At 37.9% G+C, this 27,791-nt stretch overlaps 1 protein-coding gene across 2 annotated transcripts; it reads left to right on the top strand.

Annotated features, from left to right (window-relative positions):
* The first annotated feature begins 226 nt into the window (after positions 1–226).
* C4H21orf91 (chromosome 4 C21orf91 homolog) lies at positions 227–27,791 on the top strand. Of its 2 annotated transcripts, XM_065876780.1 has the most exons (5): positions 227–296; positions 1,235–1,368; positions 24,045–24,581; positions 25,605–25,667; positions 27,450–27,791. In XM_065876780.1, exons 2-5 carry the CDS (start codon positions 1,242–1,244, stop codon positions 27,614–27,616), a joined length of 894 nt encoding a protein of 297 aa, XP_065732852.1. In that variant the 5' UTR covers positions 227–296; positions 1,235–1,241; the 3' UTR covers positions 27,617–27,791. The 2 variants fall into 2 exon arrangements, with proteins under 2 accessions (XP_065732852.1, XP_065732853.1); XM_065876781.1 differs by lacking the exon at positions 227–296 and having other exon boundaries at positions 1,242–1,368; positions 27,453–27,616.

Below are 27,791 nucleotides of genomic sequence, written 5' to 3'. Positions count from 1 at the left end.
CGGTAAGAGACCCCGGCCAAGAGGCGCGGAATCAAGAGAAAATCCGAGTTGAGGCCGCGGCGTCGGTGCAGCAGGGGAGCGGCGGTGCCCGCGGCCGCCGAGAGAGCGCGCGGCTTCGCTATTAGCCGCGCCGTCCCCCATCCCCCCCAGAGCCTCCGAGGGATGGCACCGGCGGGAGGGGGCGGGGCCGGCGCACGGCAGCCTTCTCCGCTGCGGCCGCCTGCGCTGCGGCCGGAAACAATAGTGGAGGAGCCTGGGCCGCGCGGATCGGCGGCGGCGGCGCGCGAAGCCGGACGGTAAAGCCCCAGCTCCCCTGCCCCCGACTGCCTGCGCCCCGGTCCCCGCCCCCTCGGTCCAGCCGCCTTCGCACTCTAAGCCCCGCGGCCCCTGGCGCTGCTCCGCGCGGGCTGCCCCGACGGACGGTCGGAGAGAATGACACGGGTTCGCGGCACCCTGAGGGGCAAGCGCGCGCGCCCAACGCCGGGGACCCGGCTCCCAGAGGCGCTGAGTCCAGATGGACCAGCTGCCGTGGCCCTCGAACGCCTTCTTCCTGGGTGGGAGGAAGCCCGGGGCGAGGGGACGTGGCGCTCCCGCCGGCTGGGCTCCGGGACCCCTAGCCTTGCTTGGCCACCCCGCCTCCGGCCGTGCCCGGGCCGCACGGCGGAGCCGCTGCCCGACCTTCCGTGAGGATGCTTTGTAAGCGGCCGGGCCCCCTCCCTAGTGTTCACTTTTCCATGTGCATTTTCCTGCCCCGGATCTCGAATAGGAAACCTCACTACGCCGAGCTAGCGAAACGCATCTGAGGTTCCCACAATGAAGTTAGCAAAGCAGTGTCCCGAACAGATCGTTCGTCCTACCTTTAACAGTGTTAAGTAGGTTGACCCCGGTAGCTGAATAGGCGTCGCTGCTAAGATCCTTCACCTACTCGGATGGGGGTGGGCTAGAATACCCGAAAACTGCTTTCTGTCAGACCCCCTCAACTAAATAAAACACAAGACCGAAAAAGGCGCTTAGGCGTAGTGTCACTTACGGCTAGGCTTTAAGTTTTACTAGCTTTGTGTCTTTGCACAATAAAAGTATAATATTGAAGTACAAGTATGGCAGTGCTTGTTTGATGGGGCTGTTGCTTTAGATAACCTGAACAGCATCCTTCCGTCTTCCTAGAAGTTCCTAATATTGCCGTTAATGGCAAGTTCTTGAAATTGTGTAACTTTCTTTTTCTGTTTCTTAACAGGGGCACTATGAACGAAGAGGAGCAGTTTGTAAGCATTGATTTGAATGATGACAACATCTGCAGCGTTTGTAAACTGGGAACAGACAAAGAAACACTCTCCTTCTGCCACGTTTGTTTTGAGCTAAATATTGATGGTAAGGACACAGTGTAATTAATTTTATGGCGTGAACTTTACAGAACTATTTTATGCTGAACTAGTTACAAGGTAAAACTAAAATTTCTTGAATGATTGTAAATTGTGTCAAGTATGAAGTGGAGATCTGTTAAAGATAAGGGTTTCTGGAAATGAAACAAGGTAGCACAGCTATGAATTTAAGAGAAACTTTTTTTTTTTTAACTCCCACAGCATTAATCCCATTTTTACTAATATAAAAATGAGGAATGAGTATTGACTAGTAAACTTTGCTGGTTTGAGAGCTTAAGTTGTCAGATTTTAACACACGTGTGTGTGTGTTTTGTTTTGTTTTAATATTAAGAAAAAAACATAACCAAACATTTACATTGATAGGCGAATGTAATTTTATTCTTTTGGCCTACCGTGCTAGTACCTAATTGAGGTGAGCTATAACTTTTTTCCCCAGTGCTATCTTATTATCTGCAACACATTTTAAAATTTTTAGATAACCTCTTTTCAGTGATCACACACACCTTTAAACTAAAAAGGCTTTTAAAATTTCTCAGTAGTATCTCTAAGAGTATACGAAAAAGAGTTCTCCAAATACTTAAAAAAAAAATCTCTATTAAAGTATTTGGGTTGGTGCACAATTAATGTGTCTGTGGGTATCAGTAGTTTGTCCCTGAGAAACATGTGGGATATGTTTTCTTAATCTTGATGTTACCATGATAAATTCTGATTTTTTTTTTTAATATTTGAGTCACACTAAAAAAGAATCTTAATATTCTAGCAATAAAAAAAGTTGGCCTGCCATTTGAATTTTGAATTGTAACATTTCAGTAGAGAGATTTTGTTAGATCTTTAGATTAATTTGTATTATCTCTACTTGTTCTATTTATTAGATAGGAAATATCAAATGTTCTTGCCATTAAAAAAATAGGATTATGTACTTTGAGATTCCTATTGAGACTTGTTTTTCAGAAATTGTTGTAGGCACCAAATTAATATATATAGATACTCTGCAGTAAAAGTCAAAATTATAACCATAAGTAGGCTACTAAAAACATGTAGAGTTAATTATATGACATTCATTTTCCGTTTAAGATCATATTGGTTTTGACAGTTTTGCCATTGTACTCAGAACTGTAGTTGCTAAACATGATAATCGATGGAAGATCATAGATTTCCTGTGGGTTGCATAGAACGCATAAAACTTTGGCTTTAGTAAATGTAGCATTATAACTAATTTCAAAGGGATGACTTAAAAAACATGATTCTTCTGTAGCATTTAAATTACCATGTCCTTAATCATGCTAGAGTGAAAGATATTAATGTATGTTCTTTAGAAATAGAGTTGGCCCTATACATTCTTTTACATTGTAGATTTTAGTTTTAGATGGGCAAAGGCATTAGAAATGACTCAGCCAAACCTGTATTTACATTGAGGAAAACTGGCAACCAGGTAGTTGGACTGTTCAAGGTTGCTCTAGCAGTGATGGCAAGCTGTTGTTATGTGCCAGGCATTGTACTAAGCACCTTACATGGATTATCTATTTCAGCTCAAAATAGCTCTGGGATGGCTACTATTATCCATTTTAAAGTTGATGGAGTCTAACCTTCAAGACCTAAAAAATGCACTTTGAAGTTGCCCAGCAGTGAATGACAGTGCTGGGCTTTGAAGCCTGCCAATCTAGTTCTAGTATATGTGATTTTAATTCCATTGATCTACTGTCAGTAGTTATTTTAGTTGATGGGGCTAATATTAGAAACCTGTTTTCCTGAGTCCTAATTGCGCTCCTTGATATTCGGTCAGCCAACTTTTCCTTATCAGTGCTTCCTGCTAAATCATTAGTGCTGTTCATGCTGTGATAGGATTTATCTACAGAAATGTAAACTTTCATACTTGCTTTTCTAGCCTGTTTTTAATGCCTTTTAATTGGTTCTTCATCATTGTATAGAGAATATACAAGTATTCCTCAGGTACCATCTTATAAATATTTCATCTCTGATAATATTTATCTCAATATATAAGCTTGTCATAAGCCCTATGTGTTGAAATAAGAGTTGTCTTTAACTTAAAAGACGAAAATTATTCTCAATTTGTATTAGAACTCTATATTCTATGTACCCTCAAGGTTTTATATTTTTAAATGCCAATTAAATCTTCATAAGAAAAATTATTTTAGAATTTTCTTCTCAGTTTATCTGAAGTCAATTCCTAGATCTCACAGATACAATACATTTTATATTTACTACAGTGATGAGCTTGTGCATATAACCATTTTAATATCATGAGATTTTTTTCTAAGTATTAGGAATTTTAAGGAAAAAAGAGGGAAATGAGAACCCTGAATTCCTCAAAATTTCTATTTTTATATCAGTATACAGGTTTTTATTTTTTATTTATTTATTTATTTTTTTGCGGTACGCGGGCCTCTCACTCTTGTGGCCTCTCCTGTTGCGGAGCACAGGCTCCGGACGCGCAGGCTTAGCGTCCATGGCTCATGGGCCTAGCCGCTCCGCAGTATGTGGGATCTTCCCGGACTGGGGCACGAACCTGTGTACCCTGCATCGGCAGGCGGACTCTCAACCACTGCACCACCAGGGAAGCCCAGTATACAGGTTTTTTAAAAATCAATGGTAAAAAGTGATAATAAAGTAATCACATACCTGAAAAATAACAAAGTCTATTCTTTGTCTATGCCAGTAAACCTTTTTAAATGTTTTTGAAGTTTTCTTTCCCCTACCAAATTCTCAGCACAGTGCCAATCAATAAATAGATAAGAGGGACTTTAAAAAAATATGACATTTAACTTTACTATTTTTGGTATAACTTTTTTGTAGTATGGCAATGTTGCTGTTACTTGGTTTCTTAGCTTTCTAATTGCTGAGTTTGCTCTAAAGCCTTCTATTCTTTTTTCAGCTAAGAGGCTAGATAAAAATTTTCTTGGAATTTTTAGGGTAGTTTTGAGTCCACAGGTTTGTAGTAAACAAAAATATTTTACACCTTTTGGATTGTTACTTATGTCAAATCAAAACTGTGCTAATCAAGTGTTGCTTATGTCAAATCAAAACTAGTCTAATCAAATTTTTTAAAATGTGCTCATGCATGTATTTATAAAATTAAGATGAAAGAAAGAAATAACAAAAGACAGTCTAACCTTGTAGGAGAGATTTCATATTCTGAGCTTGGCTCTAAGTTGCCTTTTTTTCTGTGACTTTACAGTACTTAAAAGTAAACGAGTACCTACATTTCATATACTTTCAACCCATAGGTGATATACTTCAAGGACCAAATAAATGCACTTTAAGGAGATTGATGGGGTGGGGCACTTATAATTCACCATTAGAATTACTTGTCCACTTCTAGGATTAGGAGATAGATGCTTAAACTTCTTAATACTGATGGCCTGTCCTTGACACTAAGACGCTATATGCATGTATGATCAAATACATTAATATGCCTCATGGTTCATGGTGCTAAAATCTCTAAAGTTATTTACCGACTACTGTTACCTAGGCTATTAAGTCTGGGAGGAAGGTAGCCCAGAGTGGTCAGGAGCCAGTAATGAAACTCAACTGTAATATAAGAAAGTCAGAAATGAAACTACAGCTGGGGGATGGGAGAGAGATCCAGGGCTCCAATCTATTACTTCATACTGTCAGTTCTCATTTTGTACCAAAATACTGTGCAAATAATTAGTATTTGTACCTTCCTCTAATAATTGACTTCCTTTCTATTCTATAGAGAGAAACTTTTTTTTTTTTTTTTTTTCCTGTACACGGGCCTCTCACTGTTGTGGCCTCTCCCGTTGCGGAGCACAGGCTCCGGACGCGCAGGCTCAGCGGCCATGGCTCACGGGCCCAACCGCTCCGCGGCATGTGGGATCCTCCCAGACCGGGGCACGAACCCGTGTCCCCTGCATCGGCAGGCGGACTCTCAACCACTGCACCACCAGGGAAGCCCGAGAGAAACTTTTTTATAAGACAAGATCAATTCCTCTTATGCCAAAGTTTTCAGTGTGAGTTGATCTTGCTAGTTGATTAGTAAGCATTTTTAATGCCTACTAGTCCATCTTGGACTGTAAAATCCATCTCAGACTTCATTCTCCTCTAATTTGTTGAACTGCCCAGGAACTGTTCTAGAAACAGACCCTAATGCAGATCCTTAGTAATCTTTCCAGCAAGAGAAGTCTATAGGTGTTTTCACTTGGTTAAGGCACTGGTGAACCCAATGCTCACTTTTAATCTCATTCTTCCTTGATTCTCTGTGTCTTTGACCAAAACATGGTTCACATGGTCAGTAGTCAGGAAGCAGTTTGAATCTCAATATTAAATCTTGACTTAACTTGGAAGTCAAGATTGATTATTAACTACTTAAAGCCTGTCAACAGCTCTTCCTTTGACTTGCTTCTGGCACATCAGCATCTTTCCACTTAAGTAAAAGCCCACCACTTTACTTGTGATAAGGAGACTGTATATTGCTAATTCAATCTGGCATTAACCTCTTTCTCTTGTTTCCCATAATGACAAACATCATGCCTTGCTATTAACTAAAAGAGCACTTTTAAATATAAAGCCTAATATGCCTTTTGAACTTTAGCTTGGCTATCTTTGATATACTTAGAAATACAGATGAAAGGTTTATTTTTTCTTTAACTGCCTTTTAATTCTACTTTAAATAAATTTGAACACTTTTTAAATGGCTCTGATAGTAAAATCTCATTATTTGGACAGGAGTAGGGAGGGTAGAAGTGAAATGTAGGTTTAATTGATGATAACTTTAAATTATAGAATATTTTTTAAAAATAAAACTAGGCTAACAACATCTGGTAAAGACTTGTGACTTAACTAACAACCCATATCTGAGGAGCCAGGTTCCAGATTCTTATCCCAGTCCTAGTAATGGTGGCCTCTTTTTAGTTACCCCCAATTTTTTCTCCTTTTAACTTTAAGCTGTCTAATTTTAAAGTCTAGGATGAATTTAAAATTGAGATCGTACATGAATTTCAGTTGGAATGGTATATTCCATTAGGAGTTAGGTCTGGCTCTATGTAATAGAAAATCCAAATAATAATGATGAAATAAAATGGAAGGGATATTTATATGTCTCATATTAAAAGAAGTTGAGTCTGGAGTTGGTATGGTAGCTCCATGATCAGAAAGACTCAAGCTGCTTCTGTTTTTCTAATCCACTTTCCTTAACACATATTTGCCATCGTCAGTCATCTCATGAGCCAGGGTGGATGCTAGAACTCCAGCCATTGCTTCCTTATTCTCAGACAGAAAAGAAAGGACATCTGACAAAAGATACATGTTAGCATTCTCTCCTGTATCTAAAAAGGAGCTTTTCCTAAAGTCCCACCTAACAATTTCTTATACATTCCACTCCCCTTTCAAGAGAAGCTGCTCCAAATAAAATCAGTGTTTTCCAAAGAAAGGGACAAAGGACATTGAGTATGCACCTAGCAAAATCGGCCATAGAGAGGCCTTTCTAGTAATTAAAGGTTACCACATTGAAGACAAACTATTTGAGCTATAACTAAGACCAACAAGTAATGCTCTGGTGATTCTTCTAACCCAGGAGTTTGAACTGGAAGGGATTTTTAGAGAATGAGGCATTGTATTCTGAGGATGGGCATGCAGCCAGATCTCATGTGAACTTGTTGCCAAAAAGCTTATAAGAATTTTCAAGTTTCTGACCCATCTCGGTACATAAGATGCGATGATTAACGCTACTGCTCATTATAGGTAAGTTAGATGTTATAAACTTAGGAAAACTACTTCCTGCTTTCTCTCAGCCTCTGTTCATGACAGACTAACGTGGTAATTCCACCTTCCTCATACCTTTACAGGAAAGATTGCTTTTCTACAGCTGGATACATCTGCTACTGCTCCACTTCTGCTGTAGTGATTGAGCATGTGGGCCTTGGGCTCAGACCTGGCCTTGAATCTTGACCCTGCCACTTACTAGTTGGGTTTTCTTGGTGAGATACCTAAGTTTATTGTGTCATACTGGTTCTCAAATGTTACCAGTAAGAGCAGTTTTATATTTTTATTTCTTAATCTTGAAATTATTGTGCCAGAATCTAATTCAAAAGGCTGAACTCCAGTTGTTGCCATTTGTTCCAAGAATACTTGGCAGTATAAGCAGTGGCGCTCAGATTTATTTGTTTGCTCTTGATACTCACAGTGAAGCTGCAGAGCAATTGTAGCGTGGTGATTAGGAGCACAGGTTCCTAATTCTGTGCCACTGAGGTCCAAAAACTCCTGGTGGGGGCACTCACTCCAGAGCCTGACTCTCTGGATTTGAATCCACATTTAGTAGCTGTGAGACCATAGGCAAGTTACTTCTGGCTTTGTTTTTTTTTGGGGGGTAGGGGTGGGCACGCCGCTCAGCACGCGGGATCTTAGTTCCCTGACTAGGAATCGACCTGTGCCCCCTTCAGTGGAAACGCGGAGCCCTAACCACTGGACCTCCAGGGAATTCCCACTGTGTGTGTGACTATTCTGTCAGTTCAGCTACAGGTATATGCCCATGTACGTTTTAAATAGGAAATGATTAATATTTATTTGCTCCTATTTAGTGATATAGTATATGGCTAAAATGCTTGTAGAAGTGACTAGGGTGGTTGTACACCCTTACTTTACCAACTGATTTTTAAGCATAATGGAGCATTTATTGCAGCTAATGTTTATAGAGGTCTCTCATCAGGACTAAGAGATAAATAGTAGTATCCTCAATTATATGTGGCAAAATGAAGGTTCTGAGGTCAAATGAAGTTACCCTAAAGTCATATAGATAGTAATTGACACAGAAGGGATTCAGATCAGGTCTCTGGTGTCAGAGTAGTTGTAACCATTGTGAGAAATGGATATTGACCTTTGCCATATTTTAAGTTTTAAATTGCAGACCAGCCCTGCTATGTTGATGGCATTCACTTATTGGTTTTCCTAATGCCTCTGATTAGTCCTGATAATCTTTGTAGTGTCTTTTTTGTTGTTGTTGTTTTTTATGTTGGCATGCTCTGTCCTAGACCTTCCATCGTCACTCTGTCTGGGCTTTCATGGCCTTTTATGCGCTGACATGTAGCAGATCTCCTCCTACCTCTTTCTCCCCACCCCCAAGCTACACATCTATATATGCAACTAGTTTGTAGACATCTTCACTTGTATAGCCCATAAGTACTTCCAACTACATGTCTAAAGTTAAACTATTATTCCTGTACCACGTGTATCTCCTTTCAAAATGAATGAGTAAATAAATAAGTGAATTCCCCTCCACCCCTGCGATCAGAAGTGTTGGGGTTGGAAGCGCACTGTGGAGAAGGTACGGACTTACATGCCTGGCGAAAATGCGTGCAAGGCAGCGCCGCAAGAAAGAACCTCCCTGCCCTGGTGCTTGGAAAGGCACTTCTCAAAGTGGTCTTCCCTGCCCTAGCACTTCTTCCTCTGCCCCTGCCACCGCTGTCAGCCCCAACCTGCTTGTCTTCATAGCGCCCTTTCCTTCATGGCACTTGCTATAATTTGTTGTTGTAACTATTTGCTTATGTGTTTGTTTAATGCGCCACCCCTCCCCCATTTCTAATTGCGTAAAGACGTGGATTAGAGTCTTTTATTTACTAGTATATAATCAACAGTAGTACAAGGACTGGCAAGAAGTTATGAATGAGTATGTGATTGATCAGTGAATCAGTCTAAAGGAGACTTGAGAGAACTGTCTTTTTTTATATTTTTCCCTTAAACTGGCCCACAGTGAAACTCTTCTGCTATTTTTCTGCCCTTTCACAGAATTGCCTGAGACCTTTCTGGAGTCTCCGAAAAGTTTTACAAATTTTACTAATAGAAGAACTTTGTATCATATTCAAAAGAAAAATGTAGCAAATAATACTAAGAGTGATATATGGTTATCTTTTTCAATCAGGAAGGTAGAAAACAGACATAGTATTTTTCTCCAAACACAGAGCAAGAAGTCTTAAACAGAGCTGTGTTTAGAGTGGGAGTTTCTACATTCATTTACACACTACAACTCTTGTTATTCAGAACACCTCAGCATAGTGATGTTTGCTCATAATGATGACCCCCAAGGTATTTGATGATCCAGAGTACTTTTTAAATTAGTAATAATAAAAGTATGTTCTTTAAATCAGTGATTTTAAGTTGAAAACAAAGAAACAATATACAACCCAGAATATCTTATTAATAGAAACATCATAATGATAAAGGATTTGTTAAAATAGATAAAAATGACATTCTGATTCAAATTCATAATTCATTCCTTCCAGTGTGTTGACAAAGATGAAAAGAAATGTTTTATGAGTTATACGGAAACAAATTAAATCTAGATTGAAAATCTTTTAACACTTAGGTCAAAAATATTAATATCTATTCTCAGAAAAGGGATGCACTTTTCATGGTTGAAATAATTTGAATAACTGTTACTAGAGAGTTTATAAAGAGAAATTAGCTGCCCAGAAATAAAGAGTAATTTTTCTGTTGCATGCAAAATAATGCCTGTGAAGAAAGAAGACAAAGATAAGTTTCTGTCTCTACTCTAGAAGAAGTGAAATAATCACTCTCTAGTTGGGAGAAGCTAGTCCAACTGTCAGATACTTAAGGGATTTACACTTTTAGGTAAGTGACTTACCTAAATAATAGTATAGTTTGTCAGGTATTCTGTGTTACATGCATCATTTCGTTCTTAATACAACTATATGAGCTAGGTGCTAGCTTATCCCAATTTGATGAATGAGGGAAATGAGTAAAGAGTCTGGGAAACTAGTCCAAAATCACACAGCTTGGAAGTCCAAACCTAAGGTATCTGATTCCAAAAAGTGCAAGTGCCTAAATCATTTCTCCTTCCAAAAAAAATGACATGAACTCTTAAGAATCTAGGAGATATTAAGTAACTTTCAGGCAAAGTTACAGATGAATTACACAAATGTGAATGTTCAAGCAAGGAACAAAATTTGGGTCCCAAGAAATGCTTGCTTTTTAAAAGTTACTTCTACCTATGATATTATTTGATTAATATACATTTGGTGGAATATCCAAAAATAGACATTTCTCATGACCTAAGAGAGTGGGATGATGCAATCTCCATATAGATTATAATCTAAATAGTCTGTTAAGAAAATGTGGTATTTTAGAACTCTTGGATTAGATTGATGATTATCAGAGAGGAGGAAAGAACTAGGAAGAAGAGACGCACACGTGACAGTCTTGCTAGTCCCTGCCCAGAGGGGACAAGGAAGTTGAGCTGCACACTGACATTTGCTACAGAATCATACAGGTGGCAGCTGGTGATGAGGCAATTCTTCTAACACTGCTCTCTGTCCTTCCAACCATTCAAGTAATAGAGGCTAACACACTTATCCTGATTAGTCTTCCTCTGAAGAGGGAATCGGGTTCTAAGTAAGTGGAGGCAGACGGTGCAAACAACAGTGAAAAGATTAACACCAGTCCTGGAATTGCACGCTGTCTCCCTTTTGCTCATCTGCCCCGGTAGTCGCCTGGAACACTTTTCCAGAAAGAGAGAGAAGAAACAGGTGGTAAGACAACATAACTTTATAAGGCACTGTAGATGTTCAAAGGTGCTTTTACAGCATCTTAATTTAATCTCCACATTATAAAGGATATTAACATTCTGAATTTCAGATAAGGTGTTACGTGCAAAATGTATAAATGATTGAAATCAAAGTGTCTAAGTAACATTGCAGAATTATCAAAATGTTATCAACTATAGTTCTAGTTAGAGTGGATTTAAATTATTCTAATCCAGTTTGGCACACATTAGGGTTTAGATAAGGGGAATAAACCCATTAAACACTGAGCCTTGGATTTATAGTTTGTAATAAAGGGGGACAGTGTCTGTTTATTTACAAAAAAATTTAAACTAGTGTATCTATTTCTGTTAGCTTTTTGGCATTACTGTCGCAACTGTAAAACAGTAAGGCAAAATAATGGTTTGCGTGTACCCATCAAAATCTGAATCTCAGAGTTAAAGCTATGTTCATAGCAATTTTTATACACATTGATTAAGTAAATATTAATTGAGCAACTGCTGTGTGCCAGAAATTGTTCTGGTAGCTAAGGATAAGGCAGTTAACAAAACAAACATAAACTTGTGAAGCTTACAAGAGAGGACGGAAAAGACATTAGAATAAGTTATATGGTACATTGGAAGGCGATATAGGATTATTTGCCTTTTATTAAGAATACATTCAATCGCTGATACATTTTTCCATGTATTACCTTATTTAAAATTCAGTTAGTGTTTTTTTCCTATATAATGTGGAGATTAAAATTAATAGACAGTAAAAACGCCTTCCAGCCTCTAAAGTGTTATACAGGTATACTTAAATGACATCTTTAATATCTAAAACTCATGATAACTGGTGGAATAATATCTACAATGAATTTAGTGAATGATAATTCCTAGTCTTTTTTTTTTAATTTTTATTTATTTATTTTTGGCTGCGTTGGGTCTTCGTTGCTGTGTGCAAGTTTTCTCTAGTTGTGGCTTGCGGGCTCTAGAGCGCAGGCTCAGTAGCCATGGCTCATGGGCTCAGTCGCTCCACGGCATGTGGGATCCTCCCGGACCAGGGCCTGAACCCACGTCCCCTGAGTTGGCAGGCAGATTCTTAACCACTGCACCACCAGGGAAGCCCCCTAGTCTGTTTTGAAAACAGAGTTCACATGTTGAAGTTTGGTGTTGTTGGAGGGGAATTGTTTAAAAATTAACATGAAGTCCTCTTTTATTCATACTTCTATATTTTTATCTTCAAATATTAAAGAGGATCTTTAGTATCTTTAAGTGTTGGGAAAGATTTTAAAGGTTTTGTATTCTTACTACTTCCTCACTAACACTGTTCGCAGTATTTGCCCTGAGCACATTTGTTATTTAGTATTAAAGTATCTTTTATAATCTTAACCAAATCTCACCAGAATAATTTCAATATATCAACAATCAAGTTTCAATTCAATGTCAATCAACATTTTGGCTATATTTCTACTACAAAGTAGAATAAATACAATATAATAAAATATAATTCCTATATAGTAAATCAGACAGTTCTCCATAAAACTCAGCCTTAGATTACCAGTGTATTTACTAACCAAATGAAATAGCAGTCGTAAGTATCTGCAGAAAGAAAATATCACAATTCTCGGTAGAGACTAATTACAGAACAATTTAATTTCATGCTTCTTACATTCTGTCTCTCTTTTCTACCACCCACTCTTCATTCATTTATTTATCCTCTCCTTCATTTGTTTTATCGTATATTGACACATCATCCTGCCTACCTACAGTTATCTTCTCCGTCGTAACCTGGCAGATTGACCAAAAAGATGATTAGAATGGCAGAAATGCTCATGTCACCCATGTTTAAAAAAAAGAAAAAATCAAGGGAAAAAGCTTTCCTCTCTTTCCCTTAAGCCATAGTTCTTGAAAGAGCAGTGTTCATTCATTGTCTCCCTCTGTCTCTCCTCCCAACTTAATCTTCCGTGCCCCTGTAACTGGCATACTTCCTATGCTTTCATCAGTGACTTCCTAGTTATCAACACAATAAATAGGTTCATGTTCCTGCCGTTTTCAAAATCTGACATTTAACATTTCCCTCTTTTTTGAAACAGCTCCCTGGGTTCTGTGATAAAATATCTCGGGCCTCTTATTTCTGCCCTTTTTTCTTCCTAGGGTCACTGCTTATTACAGGTCCCTGAAATACTAGTGTTTCATTGAATTCTGTCCTTGTCTTTCTTTTTTTCTCATATCACACTCATCTATTTCTTTCACTGCACTGGCTTCAGCTGTACCTCTGTAAGCTAATGGAACTCCACAAACATATCACAGGCCAAATCTGTCTTTTAAGCACCAGACTTATCAATATATATCCAACCACCTGCTGGACCTCTCCATTTAGATATTCTACAGCCGTCTTCAATTTACGTTTCTCAAACTAAATTTCTCTCCTTATTTCCATATACACATGCATTTTTATTTCCTTCATCTTCGGTTCACATGGAATTCCAGGCCCTATACCCCAGAAATTTTGTTTCAGTAGGTCTGCAGTTGAGATATTTTGTTTCAGTAGGTCTACAGTTGAGTCTAGGAATTTGCATTTTAATAAGAATCCCAGCTGACTCTTATGCAGGTGGTTTCAGGACCAAACTTTGAAAAACTGCCCGTAGCAAATGAATGGTTCCAGTTTCTTCAGGACTGTCCACATAAAGTTGTGTAGATGCAGTGAGGAATTATGGCTGAAATCTTACCTAAGCTCTGCTTTTCAAGCCATGCACCCTGGCAGGGATGGCTTTTCAGTTCTCAAAGGCAAATTGGCCTGTGGCCTTGCAGCACCGCTGTTCCCTCACTGCTTCCCTCCCACCCACCCTCTCCATGCAGTCTGTCCCCGAGTCCTGTTGATTCTCCCCAAAAGTTCCTGACTTTTCATTCCCACTGCTATACCTTTGACCAGGCCTTTATTCCCTCTTACCAATACTACTTCAAGACCCACTTAATCAGTTTCATAGACTTTATCCCCCTTTCCCCATCGCTACCGCACACCCCTAGTTCTCTCTCAGTATCACCAGAAAGGTCTTTAAAATGCAAATCTGAGCATGCTGTTCATTTTCTTAGAACTCTTTGATTCCTTACTATTTTCATCTGGTTAGGCTGTTAACTCCCTAACATGACACGTAGGACATTTCATGACCAGGTATCTGCTTAACTGGCTACCTTGATCTTTCATTACCCTTCCAAAGGCACTCTACAAGCCAATCATTTGTGCACGCTCTCTCTCCCTTCCTCTCTTTTCCTCCATTTCATTCTCACTTCCACACTTTTGTTTATCTAGTTCCCTCTGTTTTGAACCATTGACTTTTTCCTCCAAGTATGCAACCGCTTAATTTTTGGAGTACATGTATTAAATAGAGGTGATGGTGCCTGTGTTCACAGTGCTGCTGCGAGGATCACAGAAAGATGATGAATATAGGAGCTCTTTGGTAAATATAGTATGTGATGCAAATGTTCGTGTTGATTTAAATTGAAATATAGAAGGGTTTTGTTTTCATCTCATCTGAAAAGATGAAATTCTACTGGAAAGATTACTATGATTTGTTTGTATATTGAACAATTCCTCCATTGCCAAAATAATTCATTGTTTTATGTACATTGAGGAGGTTTGACTTTATCCTGAGTTTACCTTCTTATGATTTGGCTTTCAGTAGATTTTTCTGCTCTAGCTGCCGTAATTTCCTTCATGTAGGAGCTGCCCAGCCAATCCTTTCCCCACAGTTTCTTTCAACAGTATGAATTCTGTTCATGTATCAGTGTCTTTTTCCCTCATTCCCTTTGAAGTCTTCCAGGTCTCCAACAAGGATTGCCAGATAAAACTATACTGTCGTTATAATCTTACTTTGGCGGGGAGGGACTTCTTGCATTTGAAGGTTATCCTTTGATAGATACATTGTTAGCCTAAGGGGATTCTCAATTTGAAAAAATATTCAGAATATTGGGATATTTTAGGTATGTGTATCTTTACCATTTCAGCTGTAAATTTTTTGTTTTACTTAGTTCATTGGAACATACAGTACAAAACCTAATTTGTCTCGGACTAAGGAACACCATTTCCTTTCCCAAACCGAAATGTTCCCTTATGGGCATTTTTTTTTTAATGTTTTAAATTTTCACTATTTAAAATGAGAAAAGATTTTTTTTCTCCCATAATAGTCTTTTTTTCCATTAAAAAAGCAAACTATGCCTATTACAGAAAAATCAAAAGACAGGAAGCAAGAAGAATTTTAAGATTATAATCCCACCTATCTACCAATAATCTCGTAATAATTTTGGTATGTTGTTTTTCTAAATTATTTTCTGCGTAGAGTATGCATGTGTGCGTGGTAAATTGTGTTTAAAAAGTGAAATCAGGCTATATATACTATTTATAACCAGTCTTTTAATATATCAGAAATATCTTTTTCATGTCAATAGGTAAAATTCTACTACGCTGATATTTTTGTAAAAGGTTGCATTGCATTGGACCATAATTTTTAAAACTTTGTTTCATCATGGAATGATTTTATTGTACACTAGTTCTCCAAACCCTTTGTTCTAATCAAAGTTCTTTTTACTCTAGAATTGCTATGCTTCAATTATAATACACAGTCACAATATTTTTTTTAATATTTTGCAGTATGATTCATCAGTTATCACCTTTTTTTAATCTTTAGTTTTTCTAATCAAATGGTTGGTGAATTGTAGTGATTGTTTCCCATCAGCCTTAATTTTTACCATTTACTACCTATAGTATAATTGAATTATAAATGCCTTCAAATTCACTTGCTAGTAAATCTCTAATTAATAGATATTGCTATAAAGCATTTATATAGGGAATAGTCAACTAGAATTTCAGGAATAGTGATTCAAATATAAGCAGAGAAGTTGAGATGGAAAACAGATGTTTTATAAATAGCTGCAGGACAGCTTTTCATTTTGTTTTTCTTATTTGTAAGAAAATAAATCAGTCAAAACCTTAACTGGGCAGATGGCACGCAGTTCAGGAGATAAAGGGCAGAGTGCATATGGCTATCACATTTCTGGCTTTTGAACCCATAAATTTCCTTTGTCTTAATGGTTTATCCTCTTTCATCCAGTGTTACTATGAAAGCCTTTTTTCCAGACTGTCTTTTGTTTAGGTAATGTGTATATTTTTAACCTTGACTATTTTTAGGGAAGTTTTATTTAGGAGAAAAATGGAACAAGTAGAGGGTTACTTGGGTCAACTGGATTATTGACTTAAAATTTTTTTATAATATAACTTTTAATTCTTTGTGCCACTTAAAAATTATAGTCTAAATATATTTTAATGGGCTAGAAAAACAATTTTAGCTTTTTATATTCTGTGCTGCTGTGAGCTTAGTATCCTGAACATGGATAGCTTCCATTCATATTTTTTTCCAAGTACCCTTTCACTTCATCAGTTACCTATGGACAAGCTGCCCTGTCCCATATGGTAACCTAACCACAATTTGGTTATTTAAATTTAAGTTAATTAAAATTAAAGTTAAAACTTTAGTTCCTCAGTCATACTAGCTACATTTCAAAGGCTCAATAGCCACATGTAGCTAGTGGCTATCCTATTACATAGCACAGATTGAGAATGTGTCCATCTTCACAGAGAGTTCTATTGGACCTTTCTCGTTAAAACAGGTAGCTAAGTTTGAGAGCAGAATTGAGTGTGGATTGTTATTTTTTTGTACCCTGTTACTAATAAACAGTTGTTATGTAGGTGTGTTTCCCCAATTTCCCAATCATTATAATGAAAAAGTAAAATTCACTGAGAAAGATTTTCTTTTTGACAAATCATTTGCAGTTTATACATCCATCAATAAAAGAACTCAGTTCTACTGTGGCTACCTTGGTTATTTGAGGTTGAGATTTATCTTTTAACATCATCTCTGAACACTTTGCTGATTGAAATTTGCCCTTATAATTCCTTTATTGGATTAAGCTGCTTTGACCAACTGCTTAATCCTCTTAGCTCACACAAAAATTTTTAAATGGCATAAACATCTCCTAAGCAGAAATATGCTGTCTAAAGACCACCGGTTGGTATGTCTTTCTTTAAGGCAGTGATTCTCAAAATGTGGAAAAAGCAAGTTGCTGAACCCATCTGTATATCGGCTTAGTACAGTTGCCAGTAATACACTATGTTGGGTATTTGAATACGGCAGACTGTAGGTGGCATGAGGGGGTGGGGAAAGGAGCACTGTTTATCATAGTACTCACTAAGGCACATAGGACAACCGGTAAAATTTTCCAAGAGGTAGAAGCCTGTCCTATTGTGGGTTTAAGGAAGGAAGTAGGTGCTCCAACTATCCATCCTTGCCTTCCCACCTTCGGGCTGATCTGCCTTTTGTCAGTGACAGACTAGACAATCTGAGCATCCTCCCACTGCGTGTGTGACTAGCAGTAGGTATAATGGTAATAACTCTTCTTGAATCATGGCTTGGCTGCTGCTTGATCATCAAATGCAGAGTAGCCTGGTCGCTTTGGGTATCAAAGCGTCATTGGGACAGCCATTATTTACACAGAAGCAATCCAGACCTGTGTCATCACAGAGCCTGAGTATAGTATGAGAGTCACTAACCAACATGGCTGCGGAGCTTCCTAGGTCACAAGTTCCTGCACACATGAAAGGAAGCATAAAGACTGTTTGAATTGGAGAGCACTTACCTAATGTTCAGGCAGTGGCTGCTTCTCATTACTAGCCAGTTGCTGTCAGATCTTCTGATTTTGTTTTTAAAAGAAACCAAGAAATTGAAAATTGTACGTGAATCTTAAAAAAAAAAAAAAAACAAAAACACTTGTAGGCTAAACTTAACTTGCTGCAGTATGGATCCAGACTTCAGGCTGTGGATGTGCCACCTCTACTTACAGAACTTTTCCTCTAGTCCTTTTATCAGAAATGGGAACCTGATCCTCAAAAACACAGGCGTAACAGCTCAGTCCTTTCATTCTTAGTACAACGAAGTTTAGCTCTCCCTCCATCTTTACAGTTAACAGTTACTTAAAGAAGTACATAAACATGGCTTAATATGGGCAACATGTAAACATGCAGTGCTTGTTCTCCCTTTCCTAGCAACCAAGATAAGATCATCATAAAAAGAAAACACCTTAATTCTTGGAAAAGTCTTTACTCTGGGCAAAATGTGAGCCTCCATAAAAAAGATTTTGAAGCAGTACTGCGTGAATTGTTGCACAAGTGTTGGTCATGTCTAAAGGCAGTGTGCTTAAAATTTCTTCACAGCCTGTTAACAACCTGGAACTTAAATCATAACTAAATTATCTTGTCTTATTTAAAAATTAAGAAAGACCACACAAACCCACCATTTGGAAAACTAATACTGCCAGTTCTCTAATTCTGGTTCTTTTAAGTTTGTAGTAAAAGTCGAAGTGCTTACTCCTTTAGAGCTTTCCAGTCTCCTACTGATGTGGTAACATGTATTACAGCTTTACATCCAACTATTGGTTGTATTATATTTGCTCTACCTATGGAATACCAAATTATATGAAGCCAGTCCTTTGAGAAATGAAATATAGTAGTCAAATTCAGAAGGAATTTGACAGAGAGTAATACTCTTTGACAGAGAGTATATATGCGTAAGGCAGTCAGATGATATGATATTTGAGAACGTGTGAAATAAAAGGCATGTAGCATCAGTGGAGTCGGCTGAGAGATGGTACTGTTTGACAGGACCAGCTAGGGAACCGTCAGGGAAAGATTGCATAATTACCACCAAATCATAAATAAGATCTTCAAGAGGCTGGGGGTAAAAGCAGAAGGTAATGGGACATGTCATAGAACTCTTAAGTGTTTTGGGTTTTGTGGCTGTTTTTTAGTGCCATTGAGAGTATCATCCTGTGAGAGGAAAAATTATGTTACTACAATAGGCATATTAAATATATGCATGGAAATATCTTTATTTTAAAAGGGTGACACTGATAGGTAGACAGGAAGATCTACATTTGAGTGGCTCTTGCTCTTTTATGAGTATAACCGAGTTTTCTTAAAGCAAATTGATCCTAAAGAGGAATTTAAAGAATAAAAATGGAGATAGCATGCCAGATGGGTTAGTGGGAGGGTTTTCAAAGTATGTGAGAATGGTGTAACAAAATCAGAAATGAAAGTGGGAAGACTTTAAAAAGAAAACTGTTGAATAGAAACAGCTTAACTTTTTAAAATACCACTGTTCATACAGAAATGTACTGCCTAGGGGCTTCCCTGGTGGCACAGTGGTTAAGAATCCGCCTGTCAATGCAGAAGACACAGGTTCAAGCCCTGGTACGGGAAAATCCCACATTCTGCAGAGCAACTAAGCCAGTGCGCCACAACTACTGAGCCTGTGTTCTAGAGCCCATGAGCCACAACTGCTGAGTCCATGTGCCACAACTACTGAAGCCCACGTGCCTAGAGCCCGTGCTCGGCAACAAGGGAAGCCATCGCAATGAGAAGACTTCGCACCGCAACGAAGAGTAGCCCCTGCTCGCCGCAACTAGAGAAAGCCTGCGCGCAGCAACAAAGACCCAACACAGCCAAAAATAAATAAATAAATAAAAAAGAAATGTACTGCCTATATAAATTTCTAAACAGCCTCTATCCAGAAGAAACTAGTACATACTTCTAAAAAATATTAGCAATTACAGTTGCCAAGTAAGGTCTTGGTTCTCTAATAATCATGAACTCAAGACACAGTTACATGGACCTCTTTGTGATATGTTTTAAAGATTTTATGATAGTTAAGGTGTCAATTATATTGGCCCTCAGAATTTTTATTAGTAAGGAAGTTTTAGTGCAATTTTTGTTGAACTGGTTTGGAAATTACTTATAACTCAGGTTCTCAAAAGTATGAACTTATTTAATTGCATTTAGATTCATTCCCTTTCAAAAGCTGCTGAAGAAATAAATGGTACTCAGAGCGGTTTACACTTGTAAATGCAATTAAAATTGTAAAGTCAGTTGGGAAACTCACTGGGATCTCTGATAATAGCAGTGGTTGTTACTCTTATATTCGAACTGATAAAGTGGAAAAAACAAAATCACTTCAGGAGTTTATACAATGACACCTATATTGCTGATACAAATTAAGTGGGCTACTCACATTCTTTTCTAGGTTAAAAAGTAATTTGTTCAAGTATACGAAGTAGTCCGTGTATTAAATTTTTTGTTTCTTCTGCTACTGCATATTTTAAGCTATGTTTATAAGACAAACATTTTCAAATTGAACTTTAAAACTGATTCAAGTTTTAAATTTTTAGTGAGCTAAAGAAGTTACAGGTACAGATCTGGATGAATGAGCTACAGTTTACATAAAATAGCCTTCTTGTATATTCACTGTATGTACATTTCTAATGAAAATATGTAATTGAATAGAAGTTCCTGATTTTGTATGGCAGATTGAATGATGCCACAGGAATGCCATTTCTGTATCAGTGCCACTCATTAGTTCTTGGGACTAATGGCACGTTAAACTGTAAACATAGGAGTAACTTTACTGGAAGGTGCCTTTAATTAACTTCTGAGAGCCTGGCCTAATTGCACATCCTAGTTACCTTGCTAGGATGGGCAAAACTTCATGGCAGTAGACCTCAAATAATAACTGGTAATAAGTTTTAGGTTTGTTTTTTAATATAATTTTAATTTTCCTTTATTCATTTAATTTTCCTTGAGTATTTGCTGTGTGCCAGGCACTATGACAATAAGGATGCATATAAAACAGATGGTCCCCTTTCTCACAGAGCTTACCTTCTAGCAGGGGATAAAGGCCAGTGAAGAAGCAACTGTACAGTCTGGTGTGATTAACTCAGATGTTACTGGTTAGAAGAGGCTTCTTTAGAGGAAGTGAGAACTAGATGGGATGGTGAGGAAGACCCAGATAATGTAGTGGGAGTAATAATGGAGTGAAGGAGGATTTAATATGCTGTACTGCTAGACTTCAGGGGGAAAAAAATCTGTTAAGATGGACAGTAAAACATCTGGGATGGGGGTGCAGGGAAGAACTGTCAAGGAGGACACCCAGGTTTCTTCCTTGAGCAGGTGGTGGTACCAGACTCAGGAAAAAGATTGGGTTTGGGTGGTGAAAATGGAGGAAGAGGAGTGTCATTTAGGCAGGGTGAGTTTCAGAAGCCTGTGGGACATCTAAGTAGAAATATTTCCCACATTCAGAACTCTTCCTGACATGACTTTTTTTATGTCTTTTATAGGGGATTTTTCACCTGAGTGAATCAGAAATTTATTTTACATTTATGTATTTTCACATTAAATTGAATATTGTAGTTCTCTGACTTGCTGTTTATCTCAGCAGATTACCAATATGCATATAATCATGTGCTTACCGGGTTCCAAGCATTCATTTGGGGATTTAAGTAAAAGTTAAAAAACTATTTCTGGAGGACAAAAAGTTATATTACATGAATTACTAAGAAGCAACGTTGGGTAGAAATATCTTTAAAAGCCCACATTAGTCTTCAAATAAACATCCATCATACTGATTTGTTGTTGAAGCTGTGTGGTAAATCAGGAAATTTGTTTCATATAATTTTTTATCTTTTTTTAATACAATTTCTGAACATTCCAAATAAAATTTTAAAAACCCGAAAAAACAAGGGCTTCCCTAGTGGCGCATTGGTTGAGAGTCCACCTGCCATTGCAGGGGACACGGGTTCGTGCCCCGGTTCGGGAAGATCCCACATGCTGCGGAGCAGCTGGGCCCGTGAGCCATGGCCGCTGAGCCTGCGCGTCCGGAGCCTGTGCTCTGCAACGGGAGAGGCCACAACAGTGAGAGGCCCGCGTACCCCCCCCCCCACACACACACAAAGATATATATATATATATATATATATATATATAAAAGCAAAAAATAATGCCTTTCTGTAGCCTAGTTTAGAACCCTTTTTATATGCTGAAGGACTTCCTTTCATACATAGTAAAGGAGAAACAATTTACAGTGTTCAGATTCAGCTAACGCATTGCTACATGATTAGTGCTGTGGCAGTGGACCGAGTGAGAATGAGACTGTTTACTGTTTCAGGGATTGGCTAGCCGTCTGCCTCATCTTAGGCCAGTGAGCCCTAAGAGAGTTTATAAAGAGTAAGGAAGCTCTTTAATGAATCCTCCAAAGTTAGTAAAGTAAGCAAGCTATCAGGTTCTCTCTGCCTAGCAGTAAGTAGTAGAATCAAACAGCAGAATGGAGGTATTTCTTATTTTGTCTGTAATTGATACTAACTACCTTTTTGTCTTATGATATGAAACATGCATAATAACAATACTTTTAATATTTTTATTCTAATCAAGGTTTGTGAACTTCCTTTTTTATGTTAATTTACCAGGTTTTGAAATACAGCTGTGAGGTTTTGCACTTAAATATTTTAATTCTGCTGGAAATTTGACCCAACCAGACAATAACTGGTAAAAAATATACACACACAGTTGCAGTACAGGTACCAAAGGGGTAAATAAAACGTGTATGAAGTTCTGTTTAAGTTCAGTTTTTACACTCAGTGGAAGAAACAAGGCTGAGATAGTTGAGTTTACCTGGTGAGAGTCGTTGGCTCTCGTCTGCTTAGACTGTTAGTGTTTAGGAGGTGTGCCCCATAGCTTACTTGTGAGGGAACTGACAGCCCAGTTAGCACTGGTTTTGGCAGTCTTAGCAGAACCTACCATTGGCTGATGTTTTGTCATTTTGGAACAAATTAGTATTCACAAGCCATTTTATACCTAATTTAATGCCATTAAAGCACAAATACTTCATTATCTTAGTATTAGCCAGCGTTTGCAGTTCAGTTAATAAAATTGTTACAACTTCAATTTTTAAAACAAGGGGTGAATACAGAATGTAATTTTTTCTGACGAAGTCAGCTAAAACTTTTTTTTTAACCTAGCACCTGAGTGGCTCTCCACTTACTCTGTTTTCAAAGCTAAGCAGATTTAGACTGCTTAATTCTGGCAGGCATTAATTTTCAGTTCCACATCCCTTATTCACCTTCAGTATAAAAGCATTGCTGTTTGACCTTAAATGGTTTGAACTTATGAAAATGTATGAATGTATTCTATATTTGGAAGTGTGTTGTGTATTTGAAAAGGTATTCTGTATTTTAAAAAACAATTGAGGGGGTTCCCTGGTGGCGCAGCGGTTGAGAGTCCGCCTGCCGATGCAGGGGACACGGGTTCGTGCCCCGGTCCGGGAAGATCCCACATGCCGCGGAGCGGCTGGGCCCGTGAGCCATGGCCGCTGAGCCTGCGTGTCCGGAGCCTGTGCTCCGCAACGGGAGAGGCCACGGCAGTGAGAGGCGCGTGTACAGCAAAAAAAAAAAAAAAAAAAAAAAAACAATTGAGATAGTATGCTTAAGCCGTACTAAAAAGTTGGGAAACATAAACATGTAATATGAATATTTCCATTATTTATGGTGCATAATGAACACTTGTGGGTTCAAGAATTATACTGGTTATTGTATCTTGGTAGACTGAATGTGTTGCTATATGAGTAATAATTGTGTGTGATGCATTTCTTCTAGAGATAAAATTATCTTGATAAAGTTTTAATAAGTATCAAACGTGAAAACATTTTAGATGCTTTTCTTAAAAAAATAAACAGTTCATCGACTTTTTGAGGCTTTTATTAATGTGTATTTTTCTGGTTCTGGTTTATCTTTCCCCAGATAAAAACATAACTAATAAGTTCATGATTTACTGTGTTTTTTGTTGGGAAAAAAATTATCAAGCATTTCTCTTATTGAGCCTATAATAGAAATTTTTTTCAAGTGTGTACTTCAGGAGGATTAGTGAAGAAAGCACTATAATATCAAGGCCAAGATTCTGTAAATGTAAACTGCTGGTTCAGTAGTACTTTTTAATATTATGCAACAACATGCCTCTGGGCTGAGGTTGAAACTGAATCATTAAGCCCTTAGAAAGGCTTTACTATTCATAAGAATTTAATATTTCTGCTATTCAGAATTTACTGAATAAATTGAAGCATAAATTTTTAGGCTGTATTTTATATTAATACCAATATTCTTCAGCATTTTTCCTCTGATTTACAAATTATCAGTGTGTTTTACTAAGATTTGTATTTCTTAATGCACCTTATAAAAAACAAAACTGTCTCAAGTCTTCTGTTTCTTTTTTTTTTCTTTAGGAATACCAAAATCTAATCTCTTGCACACCAAATCATTAAGGGGCCATAAAGACTGCTTTGAAAAATACCATTTGATTGCAAACCAGGATTGTCCTCGATCTAAGCTTTCAAAAAGTACTTATGAAGAAGTTAAAACCATTTTGAGTAAGAAGATAAACTGGATTGTACAGTATGCACAAAATAAGGATCTGGATTCAGATTCCGAATGTTCTAAAAATCCCCAGCATCACCTGTTTAATTTCAGGCATAAGCCAGATAAAAAGTTACTCCCACAGTTTGACTCCCAAGTACCAAAGTATTCTGCAAAGTGGATAGATGGAAATGCAGGTGGCCTCTCAAACTGTACACAAAGAATATTGGAACAGAGGGAAAATACGGACTTTGGGCTTGCTGTGTTACAAGATTCAGGTGCCACTTTATGCCACAGTAGTCAATTGTGGCCTCATAGTCACAACCAGGAACAGAAAAAAGAAGAGACAGTCTCTAATCCAGAGGCTAATGTCCATACCCAGCATCCACATTACAGCAGAGAAGAATGTAAGTAAAAATAGGGAGAAAAGGTAAAGGTTGGAGTTTTGTTGGGGTTTTATATGTTTTATGTATGTGATGTGTCAAGAATTTTGCTGTGATATTATAGATTTGGTAAATACAGTATTTAAATGACAGGTTCACCCTAGCAAAAATGAGATGTCTTAAAACTCTTCGTCATTTCTTTGGAATATTCCTTAGTAGGTCCTAAACCATTGGAATTCTGCAGGCCCATCATTTGTTTTGCCATTTTAAATTATTAACGGAATGGAATCAACAACTGTGAATTGGAAAGTTCAGGGTTCATATAGTTTAGAAGTACAGCCTCAACCATTGACAAACACACACTGGCACATTGCTAATCCCTACAAGACTAATTGGGGGTGGCATTTCAAAAGCAGAAATCTGACATTTCACTAAAGGCCAAAGGTAATGTGTGTACTTGGAAAAAGTGACTCATTCAGTCTGCATATTATTTCTTCAAAAACTCATAGGAGCTAAGATAATTTTAATTGACTTAAAATCAAATGATCTTAGAGCTAGAAGGGCGCTTGGGTATATTTTTATAAAACTCCTTGATTCTACATATGAATTATCTAAGGTTATGTAGCTAGGTAGACAAATTGATTTTTCAAACTATTTCCATAGCACTTTAGTGTTTTTCAAGCTACACATCATGAAGCATGTAGTGCTTAAGCAAAACCAACTTGATGGGTAGTGACTAGCACTTTTTAAAAACTGAAACAATGAGAAATAGCAGAATCCATTGGACCTAATGCTAAGAGTTTTTCAATGAACCTTTTATTACAGGTGGAGGTAGACTGGGAGTGAAATGTTTCTTACTGTGGGTTGTGGTCAGAACTTGAAAACTCAACACTTTAGGAGTTAATGAATGAATCTTGGGGCCCTGCAGAATGTTATGTGGGAAGATAAGTGCAAATATTTCTTTTAAATAGGATATTGTGTTGGTGGTGTAGATAACTTCTTTTCCCAGGTTGTCATGGTAATAATGAATATGTTTTCATGTTTCAGTGAATTCGATGACTCTTGGTGAGGTAAAGCAACTGAATGCAGAGCTCCGACAACAAATACAGGGTAAAGACTCAGTGTCAGTGCTTTTTACATGTGCAAATTTTGATACAGAAAATCCCCTGTTAGCTTCATCTGCATTTAAATTATGGGATTAGAACCTGCTCGAGTTTCCAGAGCAAAAAGAATTCTTATTATTCTTTATGAACTGCAGGTGAAATAGGTTCTTTTTTAGGTGAAAACGGAGACAACTTAATCTCTACCTCTTACTAACATGTTTTTGACTACCTACTGTTGTACCAGGCACTGTGCATGTGTGCTCCTTAGCAGTTCTTTTAGGGCAGGTGGTGTTGGCCCCGTTTTTTCTTAATTATTATTAAATTTTCTAAACACAAAAGTAATCAGAATAGTATAGTGGAACTGTTGACCCATCTTTCCCAGTTTCAACTATAATCAAAAGCGTAACTAATTTTCCTTCATCTCTGCGTGCACCCATTCCCCTCGACCCACCCCTACCTCCAGCATGGATTATTTTAAAACAAATCCCAGACAACATTTTGTTTTGTCTGTAAATAGTGTAGAATTTTCTCAAAAAAATAACATTTTTTAGGCTATCATATCTTTAAAAAAGAATGGCTAGTAATTTGTTAACATCATCAAATAGGATGCTGAAACAGTGTTCAAATTCCCCAACTGTTTCTTTTTTTTTTTTTTCCTACAATTGATTTCCATTTAGGTGAGGAAACTAACTGTGCTTCAAAGACATTAAGTTGCTTGCAGTTGCTTTAGTTGCTTAGAGAGATCATGCTTTCAGTCAGTAACAGATTAAGGATTATAACCCGTCTTAAACTCCAAAGCTAGTAGTCTTTCTTGACCACACACCCTCTCAGAATAGTAAGATAATAATAATAGCATCTTATATTTATCAAGTACTTATTCTGAGGTAAGTACTTTACAAGTATGATCTTATTTAATACTCAACAATAATCCTGTGAAGTGCTTACTTTCATTATCGAGGTTATATATAAGAAGAAATTAAAACATAGTTTAGGACTTCCCTGGTGGCACAGTGGTTAAGAATCCACCTGCCATTGCAGGGGACATGGGTTCGAGCCCTGGTCCAGAAAGATCCCACATGCCGCAGAGCAGCTAAGCCCGTGCGCCACAACTACTGAGCCTGCACTCTAGAGCCCGCAAGCCACAACTACTGAGCCCACAAGCCACAACTACTGAAGCCCGTGCGCCTAGAGCCGCACTCCGCAACGAGAAGCCACTGCAATGAGAAGCCCGAACACTGCAATGAAGCGCTCACCGCAACTAGAGAAAGCCTGCGCACAGCAATGAAGACCCAAAAACAAATAAATAAATTTATAAAAAAAAAAACCAAAACATAGTTTAAGTTACTTGCCTGAGACTCGTGAGAGTCGGAACAAGGATTCAAAACTCCGGTAGTCTGATTCCAAAGCCTCTTGGGGGGTTCCAGACCTGGGTATTAATGGGCACTTTACTGTCCATAAGTCATATTAGAAATTGATTGAACCTGTTTATCTGTTCAGATTGAGAAAAGTATCTCAGAGGTAGTTGTAACTGCCATTTCTGCTATGCATCTCTAAGTCATTGCTTGACTCTCAAGTTTCATTTGATGGAGAAAAGAAAAACAGTATTCCAGTTGGCTATGCAAAGCATACAGCTTCCTAGGATGATCAAAACAACCGTTTCCTTGGTTTCAAACTACTTTCATTGCAAACATTTGCCCAGTGCATTCATTTTAATTAAAGTACTTGAAATATAAATCATAGATTAGCTTTCTGTGTACTAAAAATGGAACTACTTTTTAAATCTTTACAGAAGTTTTTGAAGAGTTAGCCCACCAAGTGCAAGAAAAAGATTCTTTGGCCTCAGAGCTCCATGTCCGCCACATTGCCATCGAACAGCTTCTCAAGAACTATTCCAAGTTACCGTGTCTGCAAATGGGACGAACGGGAATGAAGTCACACCTACCCATAAACAACTGAACTCTAAACTTACACGTCCTTCCTATGGCCTGCCATTTTTTTGGCCTGCCGGGCATGCACACTTTGAAGAAGTTGAAGAAAGTTATGGTCAATTATTTTATGGTCATTAAATTTGCAAAACTTAAGGCAGTGTTTAACATCTTTGTCAAATAAAGCAGATCATTACACTCTAGTC

This window comes from Phocoena phocoena, chromosome 4, assembly GCF_963924675.1.
Source record: "Phocoena phocoena chromosome 4, mPhoPho1.1, whole genome shotgun sequence".
Lineage (NCBI taxonomy): Eukaryota > Metazoa > Chordata > Mammalia > Artiodactyla > Phocoenidae > Phocoena > Phocoena phocoena.
Note: the sequence above shows the minus strand (reverse complement) of the source record. Positions and strands in the feature narration are given on the sequence as shown.